The 24,201-nt window shown below is 38.3% G+C and overlaps 1 protein-coding gene and 1 pseudogene across 1 annotated transcript in view; both read right to left on the bottom strand.

Annotated features, from left to right (window-relative positions):
* Positions 1 to 41: 41 nt before the first annotated feature.
* LOC128383441 (interferon-induced very large GTPase 1-like) lies at positions 42 to 13,443 on the bottom strand (annotated as a pseudogene).
* Positions 13,444 to 17,219: 3,776 nt separating this feature from the next.
* LOC128383336 (interferon-induced very large GTPase 1-like) overlaps positions 17,220 to 24,201 on the bottom strand; it is a 30,093-nt gene continuing 23,111 nt past the window's right edge. The window contains exon 6 of the mRNA XM_053342959.1: positions 17,220 to 22,521. Coding sequence (XP_053198934.1) covers positions 17,837 to 22,521 — 4,685 coding nt within the window. The 3' untranslated portion in view covers positions 17,220 to 17,836. The remainder of the gene's footprint in view (positions 22,522 to 24,201) is intronic.

Genomic DNA, 24,201 nt, shown 5'->3' on the forward strand with positions numbered 1-24,201 from the left:
TATTTTATAAGCTAACACTGGAGGGCGCCATCGTGTCAGGTTCACTGCAGTCTGCCCACTTTGAGGAAACTGGATGTGAGAAGAAAAATACCAAACTGGGTGGCAGGACATACACGGACACACAACACCTGGAAGAGGATCAAAACTGTACATTTTTAAGTGTAAGAATCAAACAGACAAAATATTTGTAAATATTAAGTTTCTTGTTTGTTTTTCTTTTTTTCTTTTTTTTTGAGTGAATGAATGAAATGCTTATTTTGTAACAACAACAAGACAACAGGTGCAGTTTGCAAAGAGATGGCCACTCGATTGAGGTTTCACTGCTGAGTAATAGAAAATGCTTACCGCTGATCACTTTTCATAACAGTAGTATTTTTCTTTTATCTCTTTACCTTGTCTTGTCCTTATGTTGCCCGTTATCATATGGGCATCCTGTAGCATCATGATTCCTAACCAGGAAAGTCACTGTAGCAGAATTCATCTTGTAGTTGGCATTTGTTAGTTTCTAATAAACAGTACGTTTTAAAAATCTGTTTAAAATCGATTATTTCATTGCTTTTTGTTTTGGGTTTGCCTTTTTTATTAAAGCTTTAGTAAACTTTTATTTTGAAATATATCTTGTGATTAAGCATACTCCTGGTAGACCTCTGCTGTGTGATCTGTGTGACTTCAGAGTATTAATGGAAACATCTCAGAGGCTGAGAGCACTGATAGATGCCAGCTTTGCCTTTTTGCCAGCTAACTAATGTGACGGTGGTGTAAGGAACTGGCCTGTGATTCATGGTCAGGACTGAGACACTAAACACAAGTACAGTCGATTAAATGTTAGCTCACTCCACATGTAGCAGTGTTTACATGTAGCCGCTTCATCACTCCGTGGGACAGATATGAGGGCTTTGATACCGTAAGATGCCTCATATACAGTCATGAGATCACACAGGTGGTCCAATGTTATCCTTCCACACACTGTGTTGCATTGTGGTTATGGAGGTGAAGTTGACCGTACAGTGATGTGATGTAGCAGAAAAGAGTTTCATGTATTAAACAGTTGAGAAATTGCTGAATTGTCAAGGAAGTCTGAAAAGTCCAGTACACTTGCAGACTCGGAGTATGTGTTTTTAACAGTGGATCAGAGTAGACACACACTCAGCACTGTTTACCTGATGAAGTGACTTGTGGTTCACACAGTTGCAGTTACATTTTGGCTAATTTGTATTTCAACACACCTAAAAATTGTAGTAAGCCAATTAAACTACATGACTTTGTTTGATGCACTCCATCACTTTGAGATCTTGTGTTGGGTCAATGGTGCATGGAAGCACGTGATTTACATCCCTCAATGGCAAACATACACACAGATAGTGATACATGAAAACCTTTGGCTCGGTCTCCATTGCAAAGTTGCACCTGTTGTCTTGTTTTTACATTCTTTGTTGAATTCAGAAACCCGAGACTTGACATGAAGAAAAATGTTAAATAATGGAGTTTTAAAAAAGATGATTATTAAAAAAAGTAAAGTAAAACTATATAAATAAATGAGGTGATGATATTTCTGTTTACTTTAGAAGTTATTATACACTGTATGCTGTGATTCTGATCTGGGAAACATTAAAGACATTCATAGCCAGTCTGCTGATTTTGTGTCTTTATTTAATCAATGAACAGAAGTAAGAAATGTGTACATGTTGACAATGAAATACCACTTATAGACTGAATAATCTTTTAATTCATGTGAAACTGTAAATATTTGGTACAATAAACTTCACAGGAACAAAAACAATATATTATGAATTTAAAGAATCAACTTAAGAAATACCTCATTTGAACACATTGAGTACTCAGATTCTTCAACTAGTATGGCCTCTCCTCCCCACGCCCAAATTTACACACTGAATGATCTTTTCATTCATCAAAGAAAAGTAAATAGTTGGCACTGGAGAGTTCACAGAAACAAACGCGTTATGCAATATGCGATATGTTGCATATCATACATAATTTGACACCTTTTTCTGTCATTTGGTTGCTTTGATTAATTGTGTGTGTACATTATCATACAAAATATAATGAAATTCATTAGTTAGACAAAATCATAAAATGCTAAACTAGATGCAATCAAACTGTTTGTAACTGAACATGTTCTCACTATCAAAAACTATTTTAAAGTGTGTTCATCAACATATAGTTAAAGCACATTATTATATCAAACTTGTTAAATTCAGTCTTTTGTACTGGTATATCTGTGTATCTTCAACCTTGTCATCATATATACAATATGTTACTACTCGTGATTGTCTCCTACATTATATAAAACAAAAGTATCAGAAGAGGGTAAACGTATGTATATCATGAGAAGAGTGTGTATCTCTGTAACCACAGCACAGAGCGTGTTTTCTCTCACTTAAAAGACTTTCAGGCTTGCTTCTGCCTGCTTACATGTGATACGTTTCCATGATATAGGAATATTGGCAGGATTTGATCCATATTTTTTGGCAAACTTCTCATTGAACCTTTGAAATACATATTTCCAATAGTCTGATGCCTGGAGGCTTACATCTGGAGCAATTTTCCAGTCTGGGAATATTTCTCTGTAACACTTGTAAGGATGCCATGCAAAACGTGTAGCCAAACGGCGAAAAACATTGTCACTGGTGACAGATGAAGAGCATATATCAATGAGAAGTGTTTCTGTGTCATTCCACTTGCTTCTACCAAGACCCTGTGGGCGGTGTAGAGAAGCCCAGTGCTCAGTATGTTCTTTTCCTCCTGCCTCACAAGGCGCTTTGCAGAATGGACACTGTTTACCACATCCAATCAGTCTGGTGAAAAGCTCATTCTGAGGTTTCAGATGGAGATTTTTTAGCTTTATTTGGATGTTGTCTTCCTGTAAGGTTACCATGAGAGCTTGTCCCATTTCGTTCACACAATCTGTGAGCCAGTGGGCAAACTGTTCCTGGTCGGCATTGTTCAGGATCATGAAAGCACCAAGAGCATCCTGGGAAATGACCAGTTTATCACCAAGTTCTTTGCAGATATCTTCAACGAATGTCTTCAAATTGCCACTCTTTCCTGTTTTGGCCTTGTTGATGGCATTGTTAATGCTCCTGATACTTGACTGCAGATGTTGATTTTCAAACTCAAACGTTTTAGCCGGGTTGGAGAAGTGTTCCAATATTTGGCTGAGTGTCCATTTCTTTACATAATCTTCATATGAGCAAATGTAGCTCAGATACTTTTCAAAGTCATCCTTGGAGAGTAAATCCAGTAAAACTGAATACTGGAAGAACATTCGTGTGCTGAACTGCTGGAGTGTCAGCATTTCACCAATGATATCAGGACCCAAGGAGCGGTTGACAAAGTCTTCGACTGCAGGCTTCAAGCATTGTTTGGTGAATTCTTCTGCCTTCTTCTGGCACTGGTCTCGTTCATGGAACACATCCATAAAATCACTCCGAAACTTTTCTTTGTTTTGGTTTAGACATCTTTTGGGATCATTCACATGTATGAAATCTTCATGCATTTTCTGAAACTTCCTGGCTGCAAGTCCACAGATGTGCTGTTTCAGACAAACTTCAAACTCAATGCCTGTCTTCAGATCTTGGTTGTTATGCAGCCTTTCATCAATCACGTGTAGGATCTCCTCGATGTAGGTTTCATGGTAATTGGTTTTCCTTTCCATTTTCTGTATTAAAATGTCTTCACAAGCAGCTATAGTGCTGTCAGCCATTTGTTGTATAGTGGCTTCTTGATCGTTGCTGAACCACTTTTTCACAGTGTGTTTAATTTGTTTGAAGAGTCCTTCAACGATAAGCTTATATGTGAAAGGCCCCTCTCCACAATTTTTCAGGTCTTTTTTACTCAACATTTCATTTGCATGTGCGCCCTTATGTGAGACATTTGTTCTCAAGGAGTGAGACACACTGGTGAAGACGTCTGTAGCCTTTTGTTCACAGAAAGATAGTTCCTTCAAAGTTGTATCCCACATCTCATCAAATTCTTGGTCCAGCTCTGTGTCTGTCATCTTGACTTTTTTCTTCCGACATTCCTGAATTAATGCACAAACTCTCCCCTCTAATTCTTTTGTGTGGTTCTCCTTGATTTTATCAAGCTTTGTCATTCCCTGTCTAATGTCAGCTGCTGCTTCCAGCTGATTAAACACAGACCTCTCTATTTCTCGTCGAAGGCTCCGTGAACTGTTTGCAAAGTCCTCTTTGTATCCCTCTACCAGATAGACATGACCCTCAGTTTGCTTGAAGTACTGTGTTAGATTGTCAAGAAGCTTAGTCTCCCATTTAGACAGCAGTGTTTGAGCCTCATTTTTCAAACATGTCAGAAGTTCTCTCACGTCGGGCATCTCAGATTTCACATCAAATTTTCCAAAATTGGACATTTTTGTCTCAGCATCTGTGACCCAGGTGTACATTTCTTTTTTGAATTCCCATTCCCATTTGTTGAATTCTGTGCAAAGCCTTATGTAGGCATCAGCCACCAGGCTGTTTCTGAAGCTGAAGATGAAGTTTTCATGCTTTACTGCATTCCACAGGCTTGACATCCACTCTGTAAACTCTGAGACATTGTTTGCAGATGAGTCACAATTCCCCAGCATTTGGATGATGTTCTTCTTGAGATCATACACAGCTTCACTGTACCCCACATTGACAGGTGCCATTGGTGGGTTTCCATTCCAGAGTCCAGGAATGTACCAATTCCCGGTATCTGGGCTGTACTCCATCACATCAGTGAAGCACTTGTTCTCCTCTTTCTTCTCCATTTTGGCTGCTGCCTGGGTCATCTCATTTAGCTGCTGCAAGAGCAGTTTCCTGTCTCGTAAGTTCTTGTCATGGGCTGAAACATCTGACACATTCTGGTGAACAAACTGACATTTGGGTTTTTTGCCAACCTCTTTCATTCTGAGAAAAGCATGCACAACTATTTGCAGGATGTCTTTCATTTCTGTTGAATTTTCCATGGCAATATTGATAATGGTGATATCACTCAGCCCCACAACGAGTGTTGCAAGCTCATTGTCATGCTCATGGCTATCATCCAGTTGTGCAAGCTCTGGTGACTTTAAGCCTTCAGTGTCAATGATCACCATGAAGTCACAGTTGACTACTTTTCTCACATCTTCATTGACTCTGATGAGCAACATAAAGGCACCTCGAGTACATCGACCACTGCTGACGGCAAACTGCACTCCAAACATGGTGTTAAGCAGAGTAGACTTTCCTGTGCTTTGAACTCCAAGTACTGTGACCACCAATATCTTGCTCTTAGGAGACACCAAGTCATTGAGCTGAGAGAGCACGTCGCTCACCCATCTGAGAGGTATGTTGGATGCATCTCCATCAACAAGCTCAAGAGGAAGTCCATCAAGCAACAATCCTGCACACAGTTTTGGAAGATGCTGTAACTGTTGACGTGATGGGTGTGTTTCTGGAAGGGAAACTGAAGCTTCATAGATTTGACCCATTTCACGGAAGAAGTGTTCAGTCCCCAGTGAGCTGTTGGAAAGTTGTCTGTCGATGTCTTTAATCTCCTCTTTGTTCTCAGAACTCTTACATTTCTTTTTGTACTGCTCCCTGAGATAAGACAGCTTTTCTCGAGACAGGTTATCGAGGTTAATTCGCATCCATTTCAGGAAATAGCACCTCTCTATCCCTAGGCTTGATATTGCCTTGATGAAGCATGTCATAGCAGGTGATATGTCATAGGAGTTTTGTTTTGCTCTAAGTTTCATTTTTTGTACCTGAAGATTGCTTTTGTACACTTCTATATTTTCAGACCCAGCTTTCCGAAGCCGAAATTCTTCCTTCTCTAAGGAAGTCAATTCTTTCCATATTTGGCCTTGCAAGGGAAGCTGAGCTTCTTTGTATGCCAGGGTGTCTTGAATTTCTGCAGTAATGGCATCTGCATTTTTCTTGGCAGTCTGGCAGTCAGGAGAGTCTTCATCAACCAAGATTCCCAGTTCACGGGCAACATCAGCCATCTGCTCTATTGGCATCTTCATCTTTGAGTTCTCCACCACATTGCTGACTGTTTTCCTCAAATTTTTGACAAAGTCTGCATCATTCATGCGTTTAGTCTTCAAAATAATGTTGCTGTTAGTCAAACCCAGCTCACTTGCTATATTTTCTAAAGCATCTAGACTGAAGCTTTTGCTTTGATGGTTACCCACCAAGAAGATCTGCGCCTTCTGTTGTTGGTTGGTCAGTCGCATGCATGCAGAGTCCAAATTGTCAAACAACACAAAAACTGCTGTAGATGTCTGACACAAAAAAGAGTATTGTGTTTCAAATGAAGCAATGTCCCCACGAAGGTTAGCTACAGCGACTGGCTCACTGAAAATATCCATGTTTTTGTTTCCACAAGGAAGGTACCAAGTCATTTCAACCAATCCATTGGATATTCTCCTTGGACTGTCTCCACACTCCATATCATGATGAACAAAGGTGTCATGGTACTGCTGAGAATTGCTCAGAAGCTTATTGAGAATCTCTGACTTGGACAAGGAGCATTCACCCAGTCTCACGAAAGATATCATTGGAAGATCTGAGAGAACAATTCTGTCTTCAATGAAACCCTTGGATTTGGACAGTGACTGAGGTCTGTACTTTTTAACAATGTCTCTCATGGCCCACAGCATGAGAGTGCATTGTTTTGTGTCACAGTTGGGAAGCAGCAGAGGCACAGAAAACTGACACATAGACATTTTGAGTGCCATCTCTTGCTGTACAAAACCATCAGAACATAGAAAGAGAGCAGTAATTATGTCGAGTGGGTTTAGCATGTCACCTGAATTTGGACCATCAACCAGATATTTAAGATCTAACCCTGTATTCCCTGATGCAGCATCACAGTTTGAGTCACATACTGATGTACATTTCACATTCCTAGCTGTCACATTAACCATCATCACTTTCTTCAAAAAATGCCATAGAATATCTGAATTACACTTGACAGTTTCATCAGTCATGGTCTTCTCATCAATCTGAAGTATTGTGCTCAGGGAAAGCTTCTCATTGTAGTGCTGCTCCAAGCCCAGATCCTCCAATAAGCTCTGCAGTTGTGTCTCTGTGGACATGAAGACAATGATAATTAAATACATAATTGGTTGTTTTAACATATTAAAGCATGGACCTAAACCCAAATGGAATATAGAATAAATGCATTGACAATGGTTTTTGCTTTATCTGGAAACCCCAGCTAATCCTGCCTTCCATACATAAAATATAATATTCAGGGTATGCCACTGTCCTGTTTCACAGCAGTGACACGTCACCGTAGCAGTGACACATCTTTTTTGTCCGTTATAATGTCACATTCTTATCACATTTTAACATGATAAGTTATTAAGTTGTAACATGAAAAACGCATATTTCTCGGACAGACTTGGACTCTCTGTGATTTCCTCCTACACTTTCTCTCATCTTCTTATCTACTATGGCGTCACACACTGGTCCAGTGTGTGCAGAGGGGCACACATCATGCCCTCTGATGTGATTATTTTCCTCCAGCTGTTACTAGATAGAAATGAAGCTCTATCTATGGTTAAAGCATGCTTCAGCCATTTCATCCTACCATGAAAGCTGCGCAGAGAGATGAGTCTTTCCCCAACCTAAGGTGGTCCTTTTTAAAAGGAGTCAGGTGACCACAACCTGTGCACTCCTTGGCATGTGAGTTAGTGCTTGTGGACTGTGGTGGCTTTTCCACAACACATCAATGAGAGATTAAACTACTTCCAGAGGGCTGGACTCATTCAAAACGTTTCACGTTGTAGTAAATAATATATATTAAAGATTCACATTATCATATGTTGTTTGGAAACAATCAGTTTTGAGCTCCTTTATTATAACACAAGCTTTAGTAGCATTGTCAAGGGAAAAATATAGACCTCACAGTAACAGTATGAGAAGTCAAAAGCTTCAGTAAAATCGAAATACAGTAAGCGAGTGTAGACTTATTTTCCTTTAATATTCCTTCTATTCCTCACAACTGTACAGTTTATAAATATGGTCAAAGAAAGTCCTAGCTTTGCAAAAACTTAAATTTCAATCTGGGCTCTATAGTGATTGGACATATAATAAGCCTTAGCTATGGCAGAGATATTTTGCCTGTTTCAAAACATCTAAACAAACCATACAGGGCACAAGCAAGTTGAGGAGATTTTAAAACTTTTTAAGGCACATTTTGGAACCTGTAGCTTAACCTTATTAGTAGCTATTTGAATTTGCACTGCACTTAACTCAGTGTTAAGATCCTCACTAGAGGATCTTAACACTGACTATCTTCTATTGATAAGATCTCTTGTATGGTTTTCTTTGGACAGATTTTCTTATAAATGGTGTCATCAAAAGGCTACAAAAGTAACTAGTAGGACATTATTATTACATAATAATAACTTCAGATGTCTCTGTGATCTGCATGCCATCAAGTTCTATATTCTCCATAGGATTCTTCTGCCTCCTGGTGGGTCATAGTGCAGGTTTTTATCAGACACAAATTTAGATTTCTCCAAGAGGTTCTTCACATTAGACTGATAATCTTTACATCCCATGATTGTGCCCTATGTCTAGATTGCAACAAATGCTGTTGCTCTTTGTTCAAATAGGGTTTCTTAGAAGCCTTGAATTATATTTTAATTAATTTACCATTGATAGCATTTATTTTCAATTCTTTGTAAATTAAATTACAAAGGTTGCTGTCCCATACATTCAATATTTCCTGTTCATGATGGCAGTTCTATTACCTGGTTATCAATACTGGTAGTATAGAACTCACTCCAGAACAAAGAAAGTTGGGTAATCTTTAGACACTTTTCTTTATAAGAAAGATTCATCTTTTTAACTGTGTAATTGTGCTCAATTGCATGCCAAGTAATTTTCAAATAAAGTGTAGAAGGAAGTCTAGAACAATCACCAGTTAAATCAGAACAACTTGTAAGTTCAACTATTTAACTTGTTATCCTCAAAAGAGATAAAAGAAGTAATTTAATCATATAGTAATATGATGTCCTTTTAACTGAAACAAGCAATAGTTATCATTAAATAGACAGACACTGCCACTGAGGATTCAGAAATTCAATTGGTGATTCACCATATTTATAGCCATAGTTATAATTGGGCTAACTAGCTCATCAGTATTGTCATAGGTTTTGGGCAGTTCTGGCATCTCCAGACACACCTGCTATTTTTGTTTAGGTATGTGCAGCATAAACTGTAAATATGGATGTAGTTGTACATTTTAAATCTGCAGCCCATATATCAGTGGAGAAAGTGCACAGGAGTCTAAGATATCTTACGCTGAAAAGTTTTATTCAGACTTGATCAAGGAGAATGAAAGAATAATCAGTACACACTCTGTCCTGATGCTCCCTTCAATTTTGGAGATTCGGTCCTCCCAGGATAGTCATATAGTAAGCCACACAGATAATGGCATAATATGGGCAGATCCAACCCATCTACAGCATATAGAATTTAGTCTATTGGCCTACAGATGAAAACATACGCTCTGTAAATCTAATGCCATGGTTACATTACATTATAAATGTTGTCACAAAGCAACTTCTTAATCACAGGGTAGCCATGCCCTAAAACATACCCTGCCTCATGGTCTGTTTTACTTACTTAAATGTGGCCCTAATTTACAAAATGAACATCATGCTCTATTGAAGAAAACTTGTGATTGAGACCATAAACTCATTAGGAAACTTTTTACTGAGGTAACATATCATGGTCCTTTTCTCATAGACTCCAATACAATTTGACTTCTTTTTGCAAACAGTGCAGTCACCCCATGCTGACCATTAGAAAGAATGCAGGTTTAAGGCACTTCCACATTGGCTTCACTTTTTAAGTGGGAGCTACCCACTTAGTTGCAGCATACCTGCAGTAAGTGTTTAGTTAGATCCTGTTGATAAAAACATTAAAGCAGCAGTGGATTGACGTTGCGCCACAAATAAATGTGGTTCCTTAACATCTGTTTTCAGTGCAATATCGAGGACTAAAATACAACAACTGTCTCTGGGCTGTTTCATTTGAATAAATCTCCCCCCTGTCTGCACCTCTCCACACACGTGCATCCTGTGCTCAGCCCTGGTCAGCACAATACAACTAGGACTCGCAAAGTGAGTTTCAAGGTCAGGAAAATATCAAACAGCCAGAGTATTGGCTGTACTGGTCATTGTGCCCGTACGGAAATACAACCTGATGTGTACAATGATAATGAAATAAATAACAACATTTTCTATGATCACATCGAACAGACGCCATTTCAGTATCATAATTCTAAGAATCATGGACTTATCTGTATCCTATTTGTACTCTGTACCTTGTAGTCATGCTAGCAAATATTTCACCAGCCACCACTGAGAATATCGAGTTATAGTATAACTAACCAGTCTGCTTCTATCTATCTGTTTTTTTGACTTCAGATGGGTCTTGGATTTAATGAACTAAATGACAAGCTTCCCATATACTTATAGACAGCTGTGGACAACAGATTCAATAAGAATCTATACAGTAAATCAGCTTTACTAATATTATTTGGCCACATTAGAATGATTGTTTGTGCTGAAATAAACACCATCTGATGAATAGTGTTTAATTTAAATAGTTTATTAATGTTTGAAGTATTAATTGGTTATTGCAGTATGTTTACTGCCAGTTTTTAGTTTGCTCTTGTTGATAAAAACAACAAAGCAGCAGCAAGCAGACTGACCACCAAATACAGCTAGCTTTGAGCCAATTCATTTGAATGAACCTCCCATCAGTTTGTCCTTTTCTCCTCCTACTTGTTCACCATGCACTCTGTGCTGGTTAAAAAACCATCACACAGATGGGCACAGTGAGTTTCATGATCAGGAAAATGAGTATACTGTAGGCGGCATCGCACTGGTTGTTCCTCCGTGAAAATAAATGTGTTTTTGGTCACCTATATGTGGCTAAACAAGCTGTGGTTTGGGGTAAATGTCTAATATACTGATATTTAGCAGTTAATATGTTTAACATTTTCACCATCTTTCCATATTTTCACACATTAAAATTCTAACACTTGGTAATTAGAACTAAACAGGCTGATGGCAATGTCCTTAGTTTTGTGGGTATCTGGTCATAAAATAAAATATTGGACAAATAAAGATTTTGATGTTGCTAGGTGAAAAATTAAGTGATCACTTACAGTCAGTAGGATTTATACTGTAGGGACCAAATGTCTCTAAAAAATGTAATGTCAATCCATCAAATAGTTGTTGAGGTATTAATGTGGCCAAAAGTGGTGAGAATTATATTGCTGTCATACAGACATGCTGCTAAGAATAGGAAAACTAATCAGCTGAAAAATAAAATAAGCTAGTTATATTTAAACAAAAGCATTAAATAGACAACTGATTGGAGAAAAAGTTTAAAACTACTTTGTTTTTACACACTACTTCAATTCAATGCAATCTTTTCACTTAATGGTAATTCTGTCTTTTTATGGACTTCATAGTGCAGAGGATTTAATGTCATTTATTTAAGGGAGCTTTAAACACATTTCTGCAGACAGGTGTGCATTTACATCTGGTGTTATTTCGTACACGGTCGTCCATAAAGTTGGAATAAAATATTTTTTAAATGATTGTGACAATGTGATTTATTCTTGATAGATAAAGTCTATATATTCTCAAAATTGTATTGTTCAATCTCATTGCACCTGGTCAAAGGTGATATAAATAGAAAATAAAAAGAGGAATGTGTCTGAAAACAAAATGATTCCAACTTTATGGGCGACCGTGTATTTTACTTTATTGTGTCATCATACTTATTTATTTTAATGTTTTACTTACTTGTGTGTGCAGATGTTACAGCTGGCTTGCTTCTTCCATTCTTCAGCTGAGTAGACACTTGGAGGGAGTAACACACCCCTGGCTTCAGACTGCTGACAGTCAGGCTGTTTGTGTGTGTTGTCAGTTCTTGCACACAGCTGTCTTCTTCACTGCAGCAAGTCACAATGTAGTTCTCCACTTCACCAGCAGGAGGGTCCCAACACAGAGACAGTGACTCACTGCTGACCTGAGTGATTGTAATCTGCACAGGAGGGCTGGGCTCTGTGGGGACAATATTATGGTTTAAATCATTGCTTTAAATTCAGGTTTCAAATCTGTGCTGTTTTCTAGCAAAGCATAAAAGGTTTGGCAGACAGAAAAGCAACAAATGGTTTATATCTCATACAGTTTATAGAAATACACATTTAGCAACCTCTTTAGTCTGACACAAAAACTTCTTATCTCCTTTTTACCTCAATGTAAGAAGTATATTCATGTATGTTAAAGTTGTGAAAAAACATTTGTTGAGCTCAGCAACCACTCAGCCAAATTTCAGATTTACCTGTGCAGACAGATACACAGGCTGCTTCACTCTGATTTCCATTGTCTGCTCTCCTTGTGATTCTGAAAGTATACTCAGTCCCAGGAAACAGTCCATCAACATCTACAGTGCTGGAGTCTTCTTTGATCACACTGCCACTGTATGTGTCACAGGAGTAATCGATATGTAGTTTGTACCTAACAGGTGGTGCTAAACCAAGAGAAACAGTCTCACTGCCAGCATGGAGAACTGTTAAATCTCTTGGTGGAGGAACATCTGTCATAAGAAAAAGAAAAAGAAAAAACCTCTTAGATACTCCACAACATGTTTTCAATAATAAAAATGTGCACAATTTCGAATAGTATGTATTGCTCTCTGACAATAGATAGCTTCAGGCTGAACTTCTGCAATCACTCGTACTTACAGTCAGACTGTGATGTTGCAGGAGAGTTTTTTTCCTCACCGTTTTGGGAGGCATCTGGTGCATTATAGAGCTCCTTGATAATTGAGAAAAATATGCATCTTTGGTGTAATGAATCAATCAATATCTGCTAGCACAATATGTATATACTGTGTAATGTCATTTAATTATTTTTGTATTATTTTAAATTAAATATTGAATATTATTTTTAAATATGTATTACTCTATTTACCTCCTCTTCCTCTGAGTTATCCATGGTGGGTACACTCTCACTCATCCCACACTGCTTCTCACTACAAGTAATGGGAAATAATTCCATAAGTTTACAACGTTATGCAGCCGACAACTCTCTGCTTTTATTGTATAATCAATGTCAGCAGTTAAGTCATAGCTTTCAAATGTAGTGGAATAAATGGTACAGTATTTCCCTCCAAAATGTGGAGTAACATAAAAAGTGAAATAAAATGGACAACTCAAACAAAGTACAAGTAAATCACATCCTACTTACATAAAGTGGGTTTCAGGATAAGTGCACCTACTTAGTTACATTCCACTACTACATTTTTACATGTTTTATCTTCCTTTTTTCACTTTCAGGTCATCCACACATGTAAGCAAAGAAAAAAAGCAATGAAGATAAAATAGCATGGTGACTTACCTTTGTAAGACCAATTCTTCCATGGCACAGTGACATCCTTCTTATATCCTCATATCCAAATACTTTGTAATCGGTTAAGAGTTTGGCCTGAAATTGAAGCAAATGCCAACGCAACACTTCAGGCTTCCTTTTTTATTCAGCAGTGGGGTGTGTTCACATCCTGTTTAATTTCCCGAGAAACTGTACATGTTATCTCAGTTACAGGAAAAGGAAACTTAACTCTCTGTTTGCAGGCACATTAAAATACATGACTAAACCTGTCTGCCCCCATTCAAGTTTTATTTAAATATCATACTGTATAGTGATACATCTGAACACATCTTTATTAAAGGGTTAAGTTGACATATTTCATGATAAGGACAACATACTTTTCATTTTATTAAAATAACATGGAAGACACAGCAATAAGGAACTTACTGCATGTGTTTCACTAATGTTAGTGAATTGCTCATAGAACTTTGGACTTAATTCATATTAAAGTATTACACATTATATGAAATACATTACAAATTAACCATTCATCTTTTGTAATTTCCCATTTTCCACCAATATATTATATTATTATATATAACTTATTACACATCATGCTGTAGGGGAGGGGTGAGTTTCCTTCATCTTCTTTGTTTCTGTTTTCATTTTCTTTTCCTAATATAAGAATATGCACAAATCCTCATACGTATAGCAGCTCTGATTTCAGTTTTTCAGTCTGACATCTCCTTTTTTAGACATTTGTTAGAATTTATTTGAGACATGAAAGCTCTAATTCATGACTGAAGTAATTATTGATAGTAAGATTTTTAAACATTTCCAAAGGAGCTGGAATTATCACAACTTTACCACCTTCACTTATGCATGATAGATATTAGGGATATTAGGATTGACACAACATGTACACATTTTGGAAAAAACTACATTTTTGAAAAGTGTTTGAAATGCCACAATTACCAGAGTTATTCGATGACATTTATGTACAGTAACAATTTCAAAGTCTTGGAGGCAATATTAACTTGAGTAATATGTAGCTTGGTGTTCTCGTGTGGCCTTTTCATTAAACAGTTCATAAATAATATGCAAAGATATCTTACAAGACAGAAACACTTTTCTGTACAAGAAGACACCTTAGAGGTAGAGAGGAACATTACAGTATATATAAGGTAATAACAATACAATATAATACACAAAACAACTGACTTGGTGCACTGCAAGTGGATAAATGCTGTGGAACAGATGATAGACAAGAGCTCAAGAAAAGGTGCATGCTGTGGAAAAGAAACTTTGGGAGGATATTGGGAAAAGACTCACAGCCTTAAATGTAGAAATCAGATCAAATGAAGGAATGAGCTGATCATGAACAAACAAGGACATTCAAAGGCATGGCCATCTTTCTATCCACAATGTTCACTAGGAGCAGGGACGTGCACATGATTATAGAGAGGCAGGGGCTCAAAATCAGAAAAGGTCCTTTACACAATATGGAAATTAATGTAAAATTAAAAATAAAGTGCTAATAGAAAGCTAACTACTTAGCTGTGTGTCCTGTAGGTGAAAGTGATATGCAATTGCCATTTATTTTGTGTCAACAAATGATTGTCAACATGAGTAATAATACAGTTTATATCCCCAGAATGCTGAAATTACTATATTATTGTTAATATTATCATTATTATTTTGTTAGCCCGAGTAGAAGCAAAGTCGCAATAAACTTTATCTTAACCTCGGACCTGTACTTCAGACCTGTACTTCAGACCTGTAGTGAGGGAAATCCGCCGTAAACACGGTGTAGTTTATTTTGAAAATTAACCCGGTGTTTTATTTTGTATTTTGTACACGATTTCCTGTCCCGCACGATCTGCTCTGTGTAGATTTGATGCGCCGTGCTCCGACGTCCAGCAAAAATAGAAGCTGACACATTGACTAAAATCAAGCGTTTTTCTGAAATATTACCCATAATTAAGTACGTTGAATAAGTGGACAGCGACTAGTTAGACCATAACTCACAGGTTCAAGTTGCTTCACTGTCACAACTCCTCAGTTATTCCCCCCCCCCCCCCCCTCTCTCTGGCTGCTCTGCCTCTGTGACCGAGCGGAGCCGCAACGGATAAAGAAGCAGCAGGCTCAACACACACAACAACCCCGTATTACAAGAAATGGGTACAGTCTTTGTACCGCCGGTTTTTTTTTTACATCCCTAACAGGACTTTATTAATGTTATTTAAAACAAACAAATAAACACACGCACGCACGCACACACACACACACACACACACACACACACACACACAGAAGGCACTTTTTAATACGAGGCAAAAAGGGCAGGGGCTCAAGCACCCCTAGGGCCCTATGTGTGCACGTGCCTGACTAGGAGTATACCTTGTTAATCTGTCCTATGGAGGATCTGATGTGTCTGATCAGATCTGCGTGAACACTTTTGTACCCCTGTGGATAAGAAGGCAGTGAGGAGCTGTGAGGTAAACTTCACCACAACACAGCTACAACGACACCACCGGAGGTAAAAACAGCAACAAGGTATTATTAGTTTGGTCTGTTCTTTTATCCTTGTCTATTTTATAAGCTAACACTGGAGGGCGCCATCGTGTCAGGTTCACTGCAGTCTGCCCACTATGAGGAAACTGGATGTGAGAAGAAAAATACCAAACTGGGTGGCAGGACATACACGGACACACAACACCTGGAAGAGGATCAAAACTGTACATTTTTAAGTGTAAGAATCAAACAGACAAAATATTTGTAAATATTAAGTTTCTTGTTTGTTTTTCTTTTTTTCTTTTTTTTGAGTGAATGAATGAAATGCTTATTTTGTGATCTGAAAAAAATCTGTTTTAAATCGATTATTTAATTGCTCTTTGTTATGGGTTTGTCTTTTCTCCCCCTTTTTATTAAAGCTTTAGTAAACTTTTATTTTGAAAAGCAGAAAAGAGTTTCATATATTAAAATTTGAGAAATTGCTGAATTGTCAAGGAAGTCTGAAAAGTCCAGTGCACTTGCAGACTCTGAGTATGTGTGTTTAACAGTGGATCAGAGTAGACACACACTCAGCACTGTTTACCTTATGAAGTGACTTGTGGTTCACACAGTTGCAGTTACATTTTGGCTCATTTGTAATTCAATACACCTAAAAACTGCAGTAAGCCAGTCAAACATGATGACTTTGATGCACTCCATCACTTTGAGATCTTGTGTTGGGTCAATGGTGCATGGAAGCACGTGATTTACATCCCTCAATGGCAAACATACACACAGACAGTGATACATGAAAACCTTTGGCTTGGTCTCCATTGCAAAGTTGCACCTGTTGTCTTGTTTTTACATTCTTTGTTGAATTCAGAAACCCGAGACTTGACATGAAGAAAAATGTTAAATAATGGAGTTTTTAAAAAGATGATTATTAAAAAAAGTAAAACTATATAAATAAATGAGGTGATGATATTTCTGTTTACTTTAGAAGTTATTATACACTGTATGCTGTGATTCTGATCTGGGAAACATTAAAGACATTCATAGCCAGTCTGCTGATTTTGTGTCTTTATTTAATCAATGAACAGAAGTAAGAAATGCGTACATGTTGACAATAAAATACCACTTATAGACTGAATAATCTTTTAATTCATATGAAACTGTAAATATTTGGTACGATACACAAACAAAAACAATATATTATAAATTTCAAGATTTTTTTTTTTTAAAAAGACACATCATACTATTACACTGAACACATTGACTCCTCAGATTCTCCAACTAGTTATGGCCCCACCTTCCCACCAAACATACACACTGAATGACTCTTTAATTAATTGAAGAAAGGTAAATATTTGGCATTGGATACATGACAGAAACAAACAAAAAACATTGCATATCATACTTAATTTGACATCTTTTTCTGTCACTTGGTTGCTTTGATTAATTGTGTACATCATCACACACAATAAAATTAGATTCGTAAGTTAACTAACTCAGGTGTAATCAAACTGTTACTGAACAACACATACTAATCAAAAAGTTTTAAAAGTGCATGCCATGTACGCAGCAGACCCCGGTTCGAGTCCTGCCCCCCTCCCCCCTGTAGTTTCCTGTCTCTCTACTTTCAAATAAAGGCATCTATGCCAGAGAAAATCTTTATGAAAAAAAAGTATTAAAACATGTCTTTATCCACATATAGTTAGAGTACATTATTTCTATGCATGCACAACATGTTGAATTCAATCTCAGGTAGAAATGACCACAACATTTGATTTTCTCTTATCTTTTGTACTGGTATATCTATGTATCTTAAACCTTGTCACCATATATACAATATGTTACCACTTATGATCCTCTCCTACATTATATAGAAGAAGGTAAATGTATGAATGTTATGAGAAGAGTGTGTATCTCCATAACCACAGAGGGTGTAGTCTCTCACTTGATGTTAAATGACTCGTTGAGGCTTGCTTCTGCCTGCTTACATGTGATAACTTTCCATGATATAGGAATATCGGCAGGATTTGATCCATATTCTTTGGCAAACTTCTTATTGAACCTCGCAAATACATATTTCCAGTAGTCTGAGGCCTGAAGGCTTACGTCTGGAGCAATTTTCCAGTCTGGGAAAATTTCTCTGTAACTCTTATAAGGGTGCCATTCACCCTTAGTAGCACCACAGCGAAAACGCACATCACTGATCACAAGAGAAGAGCAAATGTCAATGACAAGATTTTCTGTGTCATGCCAGCTGTATCTACCAAGACCCTGTGACCGATGTAGAGAAGTCCAGTGCTCAGTATGTTGTTTTCCTCCTGCTTCACAAGGCGCTTTGCAGAATGGACACTGTTTACCACATCCAATCACTTTGGTGAAAAGCTCATTCTGAGGTTTCACATGGAGATGTTTTAGTTTTATTTGGATGTTGTCTTCTTGGAAGGTTACCATGAGAGCTTGTCCCATTTCGTTCACACACTCTGTGAGCCAGTAAGCAAACTGTTCCTGGTCGGCATTGTTCAGGATCATGAAAGCACCAAGAGCATCCTGGGAAATGACCAGTTTATCACCAAGTTCTTTGCAGATATCTTCAACAAATGTCTTCAAGTCACAACTTTTTCGTGTTTTTGCCTTGTTGATAGCATTGTTTATGCTGTTGATACTTGACTGCAGATGTTGATTTTCAAGCTCAAACGCTTTAGATGGGTTGGAGAAGTGTTCAATTATTTGGTTGAGAGTCCATTTCTTCACATAATCTTCATATGAGCAAATGTAGCTCAGATACTTTTCAAAGTCATCCTTGGAGAGCAAATCCAGTAAAATTGAATGCTGGAAAAACATTCGTGTGCTGAACTGCTGGCATGTCAGCATTTCACCAATGATGTCAGGACCCAAGGAGCGGTTGACAAAGTCTTTGACTGCAGGCTTCAAGCATTGTTTTGTGAATTCTTCTGCCTTCTTCTGGCACTGATCTCGTTCATGGAACACATCCATAAAATCAGTACGAAACTTTTCTTTGTTTTGGTTGAGACATCTTTTGGGATCATTCTCTTCTATGAAATCTTCATGCATTTTCTGAAAGTCCCGGGCTGCAAGTCCACAGATGTGCTGTTTAAGACAAACTTCAAATTCAATCCCTGTCTTCAGATTGTGATTGTTATGCAGCCTCTCATCAATCACGTGTAGGATCTCCTCAATGTAAGTGTCATGGTAATTGGTTTTCCTTTCCATTTTCTGTATTAAAATGTCTTCACAAGCAGCTATGGTGCTGTCAGCCATTTGTTGCATAGCTGCTTCTTGATCTTTGCTAAACCACTTCTTCACAGTGTGTTTAAGTTGGCTGCAGAATCCTTCAACAATAGGCTTATATGTGAAAGGTCTCAGTCCACAGTTTTTCAAGTCTTTTTTACTCAATATTTCATTTGCATGACCACCCTTATGTGATAGATTTGCTCTCAGGGAGTGAGACACACTGGTGAAGACATCTGTAGCCTTTTGTTCACAGAAAGATAGTTCCTTCAAAGTTGTATCCCACATCTCATCAAATTCTTGGTCCAGCTCTGTGTCTGTCATCTTGACTTTTTTCTTCCGACAATCCTGAATTAATGCATTAACTCTCCCCTCTAATTCTTTTGTGTGGTTCTCCTTGATTTTATCAAGCTTTGTCATTCCCTGTCTAATGTCAGCTGCTGCTTCCAGCTGATTAAACACAGACCTCTCCATTTCTCGTCGAAGGCTCTTTGTACTGTTTGCAAAGTCCTCTTTGTATCCTTCTACCAGATAGACATGACCCTCAGTTTGCTTGAAATATTGTGACAGATTTTCAAGAAGCTTTGTCTCCCAATTAGTCAGCAGTGTTCGAGCTTCATTTTTCAAACAAGTCAGAAGTTCTCTCACGTCAGGTAGCTCATATTTCACATCAAATTTTCCGAAATTGGACATTTTTGTCTCAGCATCTGTGACCCAGGTGTACATTTCTTTTTTGAATTCCCATTCCCATTTGTTGAATTCTGTGCAAAGCCTCATGTAGGCATCAGCCACCAGGCTGTTTCTGAAGCTGAAGATGAAGTTTTCATGTTTCACTGCATTCCACAGGCTTGATATCCACTCTGTAAACTCAGACATATTGTTTGAAGATGAGTCACAGTTCCCCAGCATTTGGATGATGTTCTTCTTGAGGTCATACACAGCTTCACTGTACCCCACATTGACTGGTGCCATTGGTGGGTTCCCATTCCAGAGTCCAGGAATGTACCAGTTCCCAGTGTCTGGACTGTACTCCATCACATCAGTGAAGCTCTTGTTCTCTTCTTTCTTCTCCATTTTGGCTGCTGCCTGGGTCATCTCATTTAACTGTTGCAACAGCAGTTTCCTGTCTCGTAAGTTCTTCTCATGGGCTGAAACATCTGACACATTCTGGTGAACAAACTGACATTTGGGTTTTTTGCCAACCTCTTTCATCCTGAGAAAAGCATGCACGACTATTTGTAAGATGTCTTTCATTTCTGTTGAATTCTCCATGGCAATATTGATAATGGTGATATCACTCAGCCCCACAACAAGCGTTGCAAGCTCATTGTCATGCTCGTGGCTATCATCCAGTTGTGCAAGCTCTGGTGACTTTAAGCCTTCAGTGTCAATGATCACCATGAAGTCACAGTTGAGTACTTCTTTCACATCTTCATTGACTCTGATGAGCAACATAAAGGCACCTCGAGTGCATCGACCACTGCTGACGGCAAACTGCACTCCAAACATTGTGTTCAGGAGAGTGGACTTTCCTGTGCTCTGAACTCCAAGTACTGTGACCACCAATATCTTGCTCTTAGGAGACACCAAGTCATTGAGCTGAGAGAGAACATCACTCACCCATTTGAGAGGTATGTTGGATGCATCTCCGTCAACAAGCTCAAGAGGAAGTCCATCAAGCAGCAATCCTGCACAAAGTTTTGGAAGATGCTGTAATTGTTGACGTGATGGATCTGTTTCTGGAAGGGAAACTGAAGCTTCATAGATTTGACCCATTTCACGGAAGAAGTGTTCAGTCCCCAATGAGCTGTTGGAAAGTTGTCTGTCGATGTCTTTAATCTCCTCTTTGTTCTCAGAACTCTTACATTTCTTTTTGTACTGCTCCCTGAGATAAGACAGTTTTTCTCGAGACAGGTTATCGAGGTTCATTCGCATCCATTTCAGGAAAAAGCACCGCTCTATCCCAGGGCTTGATATTGCCTTGATGAAGCATGTCATAGCAGGTGATATGTCGTAAGAGTTCTGTTTTTCTCTAAGTTTTGTTTTCTGTACTTGAAGATTGCTTTTGTACACTTCTATATTTTCAGACCCAGCTTTTCGAAGCCGAAATTCTTCCTTCTCTATGCAAGTCAATTCTTTCCATATTTGGCCTTGCAATGGAAGCTGAGCTTCTTTGTATGCCAGGATGTCTTGAATTTCTGCAGTGATGGCATCTGCATTTTTCTTGGCAGTCTGGCACTCAGGAGAGTCTTCATCAACCAAGATTCCCAGTTCACGGGCAACATCAGCCATCTGCTCTATTGGCATCTTCATCTTTGAGTTCTCCACTACATCACTGACTGTTTTCCTCAAATTTTTGACAAAGTCTGCATCATTCATGCGTTTAGTCTTCAAAATAATGTTGCTGTTAGTCAAACCCAACTCACTTGCTACATTTTCTAAAGCATCTAGACTGAAGCTTTTGCTTTGATGGTTACCCACCAAGAAGATCCGTGCTTTTTGGTGTTGGTTGGTCAGCAGCATGCACTCAGAGTCCAAATTGTCAAAGAACACAAAAACTGCTGTAGATGTTTGACACAAAAAAGAGTATTGTGTTTCAAATGAAGCAATGTCCCCACGAAGGTTAGCTACAGCGACTGGCTCACTGAAAAGATCCATGTTTTTGTTTCCACAAGGAAGGTACCAAGTCATTTCAACCAAGCCATTGGATATTCTCCTTGGACTGTCTCCACACTCCATATCATGATGAACAAAGGTGTCATGGTACTGCTGAGAATTGCTCAGAAGTTTATTGAGAATCTCTGACTTGGACAAGGAGCATTCACCCAGTCTCACAAAAGATATCATTGGAATATCTGAGAGAACAATTCTGTCTTCAATGAAACCCTTGGATTCAGACAGTGACTGAGGCCTGTACTTTTTAACAATGTCTCTCATGGCCCACAGCATGAGTGTGCACTGTTTTGTGTCAATGTCGGGAAGCAGCAGAGGCACAGAAAACTGACACATAGACATTTTGAGTGCCAACTCCTGCTGTACAAAACCATCAGAACACAGAAAGAGAGCAGTGATTATGTCGAGTGGGTTTAGCATGTCACCTGAATTTGGACTGTCAACCAGATTTTTAAGATCTAACCCTGTATTCCCTGATGCAGCATCACAGTTTAAATCACATACTAATGTACATTTCACATTCCTAGCTGTCACATTAACCATCATCAGTTTCTTCAGAAAATGCCATGGAAGATCTGAATTACACTTGGAAGTTTCATCAGTCATGGTCTTCTCATCAATCTGAAGTATTGTGCTCAGGGAAAGCTTCTCATTGTAGTGCTGCACCAAGCCCAGATCTTCCAATAAGCTCTCCAGTTGCGTCTCTGTGGACAATGATTATCAACATTATAATTGGTTGTTTTAACATACTAAAGCATAGACCAAGACCCAGCTGGAACATAGAATAAATGCATTGACAATGGTGTTTGTTTTATTTGGAAAACCCAGGTAATCCTGCCTTCCATACTTGTAAATTGAGTCATTTATTTTGAGTGGTTGGAACACTAGTCAATTTACAACATATTCAGCTTCCTAAAGAAGTAACCACAATACCCACTGATTAAGCTCTAGCTTCCTATTTATCCCACCCCCATCTTATACAAGGGTGTAAAAGAGCATAGAAGACAGCACTCTGAAACCATTTAAACAATGATATTCATGACTGGCTCAGTTGCTAATAAGACCACACTCCTCTTCGCCCTTTACTCTGTTCACAGAGCAGTTGATTTTGCTGCACTGCTCCAACTGCTCCAACACATCTACAGAATATAGAATCTAGTAGCGGAGTTTAGCTCAGTGGGAGGAGCACCCGCCACATGTGTTGAGGCTGTAGTCCTCGCTGCAGGCTACCCCGGTTCGAATCCCGCACCGAGCGGTCCTCTCCTGCGTGTCATTACCCCCCTCTCTGCCTCCTGTTTCCTGTCTGTCTCTACTAACCTGTCAATTAAAGGCAAAAACCCCAAAAATATATACTTTAAAAAAAAAAGAATATAGAATTTAGTCTATTGAGAACATATGCTCTGTAAATCTAATGCCATGGTTACACTACAAATGTTGTCGCCAAGCGATTTCTCAATCACAGGTACTAGCCATGCCCTAAAACATATCCTGCTTTATGGTCTGTTTTACTTTAAATGGGGCCCTAATTTACAAAATTAACATTATGCTGTATTGAAGAAGACTTTAAACTAGTGATTGTCATTTCAGTATCACACTTCCATGAATCATGGACTCATGGATAGGATATTTGTATCCTATTTGTACTCTGCACCTTGTAGTCATGCCATATAGTTTGCCTTCAGATTGGTGTTGGGATTTAATGAACTAAATGACAAGCTTCCCATATACTTAGACATACACAGCTGTGGACAACAGATTCAATAATTTAAGCATGAATTATGTTTACTGCCAGCTTTTAGTTTGCTCTTGTTGATAAAAACAACAAAGCAGCAGCAGCAGATTGACCACCAAATACATGTAGCTTTTAGCCAATTCATTTGAATGAACCTCCCACCAGTTTGTCCTTTTCGCCTTCTACCTGTTTACCATGCACTCTGTGCTGGTTACAAAAACATCACACAGATGGGCACAGTGAGTTTCAGGATCAGGAAAATGAGTATACTGTAGGCGGCATCGCACCGGTTGTTCTGGTCATTGTTCCTCCGTGAAAATAAATGTGTGATTGATGTTGCTAGATGAAAAATTAAGTGATCACTTACAGTCAGTAGTATTCATACTGTAGGGACCAAATGTCTCTAAAAATTGTAATATCAATCCATCAAATAGTTGAGGTATTAATGTGGGCAAAAGTGGTGAGAATGATATTGCTGTCATACAGATGTACTGCTAAAAATAGAAAAGCTAAAAAGCAAAAAAATAAAAAAAATAAAATGAGCTAGTTATATTCAAACAAAAGCATAAAATAAAAGCATAAAACTGCTTTTATTTTACACTCTATTTCAGTTATGTGCAATCTTTTCACTTAATGCTAATATAATGTTTTA

Source organism: Scomber japonicus, chromosome 22 (genome assembly GCF_027409825.1).
Source record: "Scomber japonicus isolate fScoJap1 chromosome 22, fScoJap1.pri, whole genome shotgun sequence".
Classification (NCBI taxonomy): Eukaryota; Metazoa; Chordata; class Actinopteri; order Scombriformes; family Scombridae; genus Scomber; species Scomber japonicus.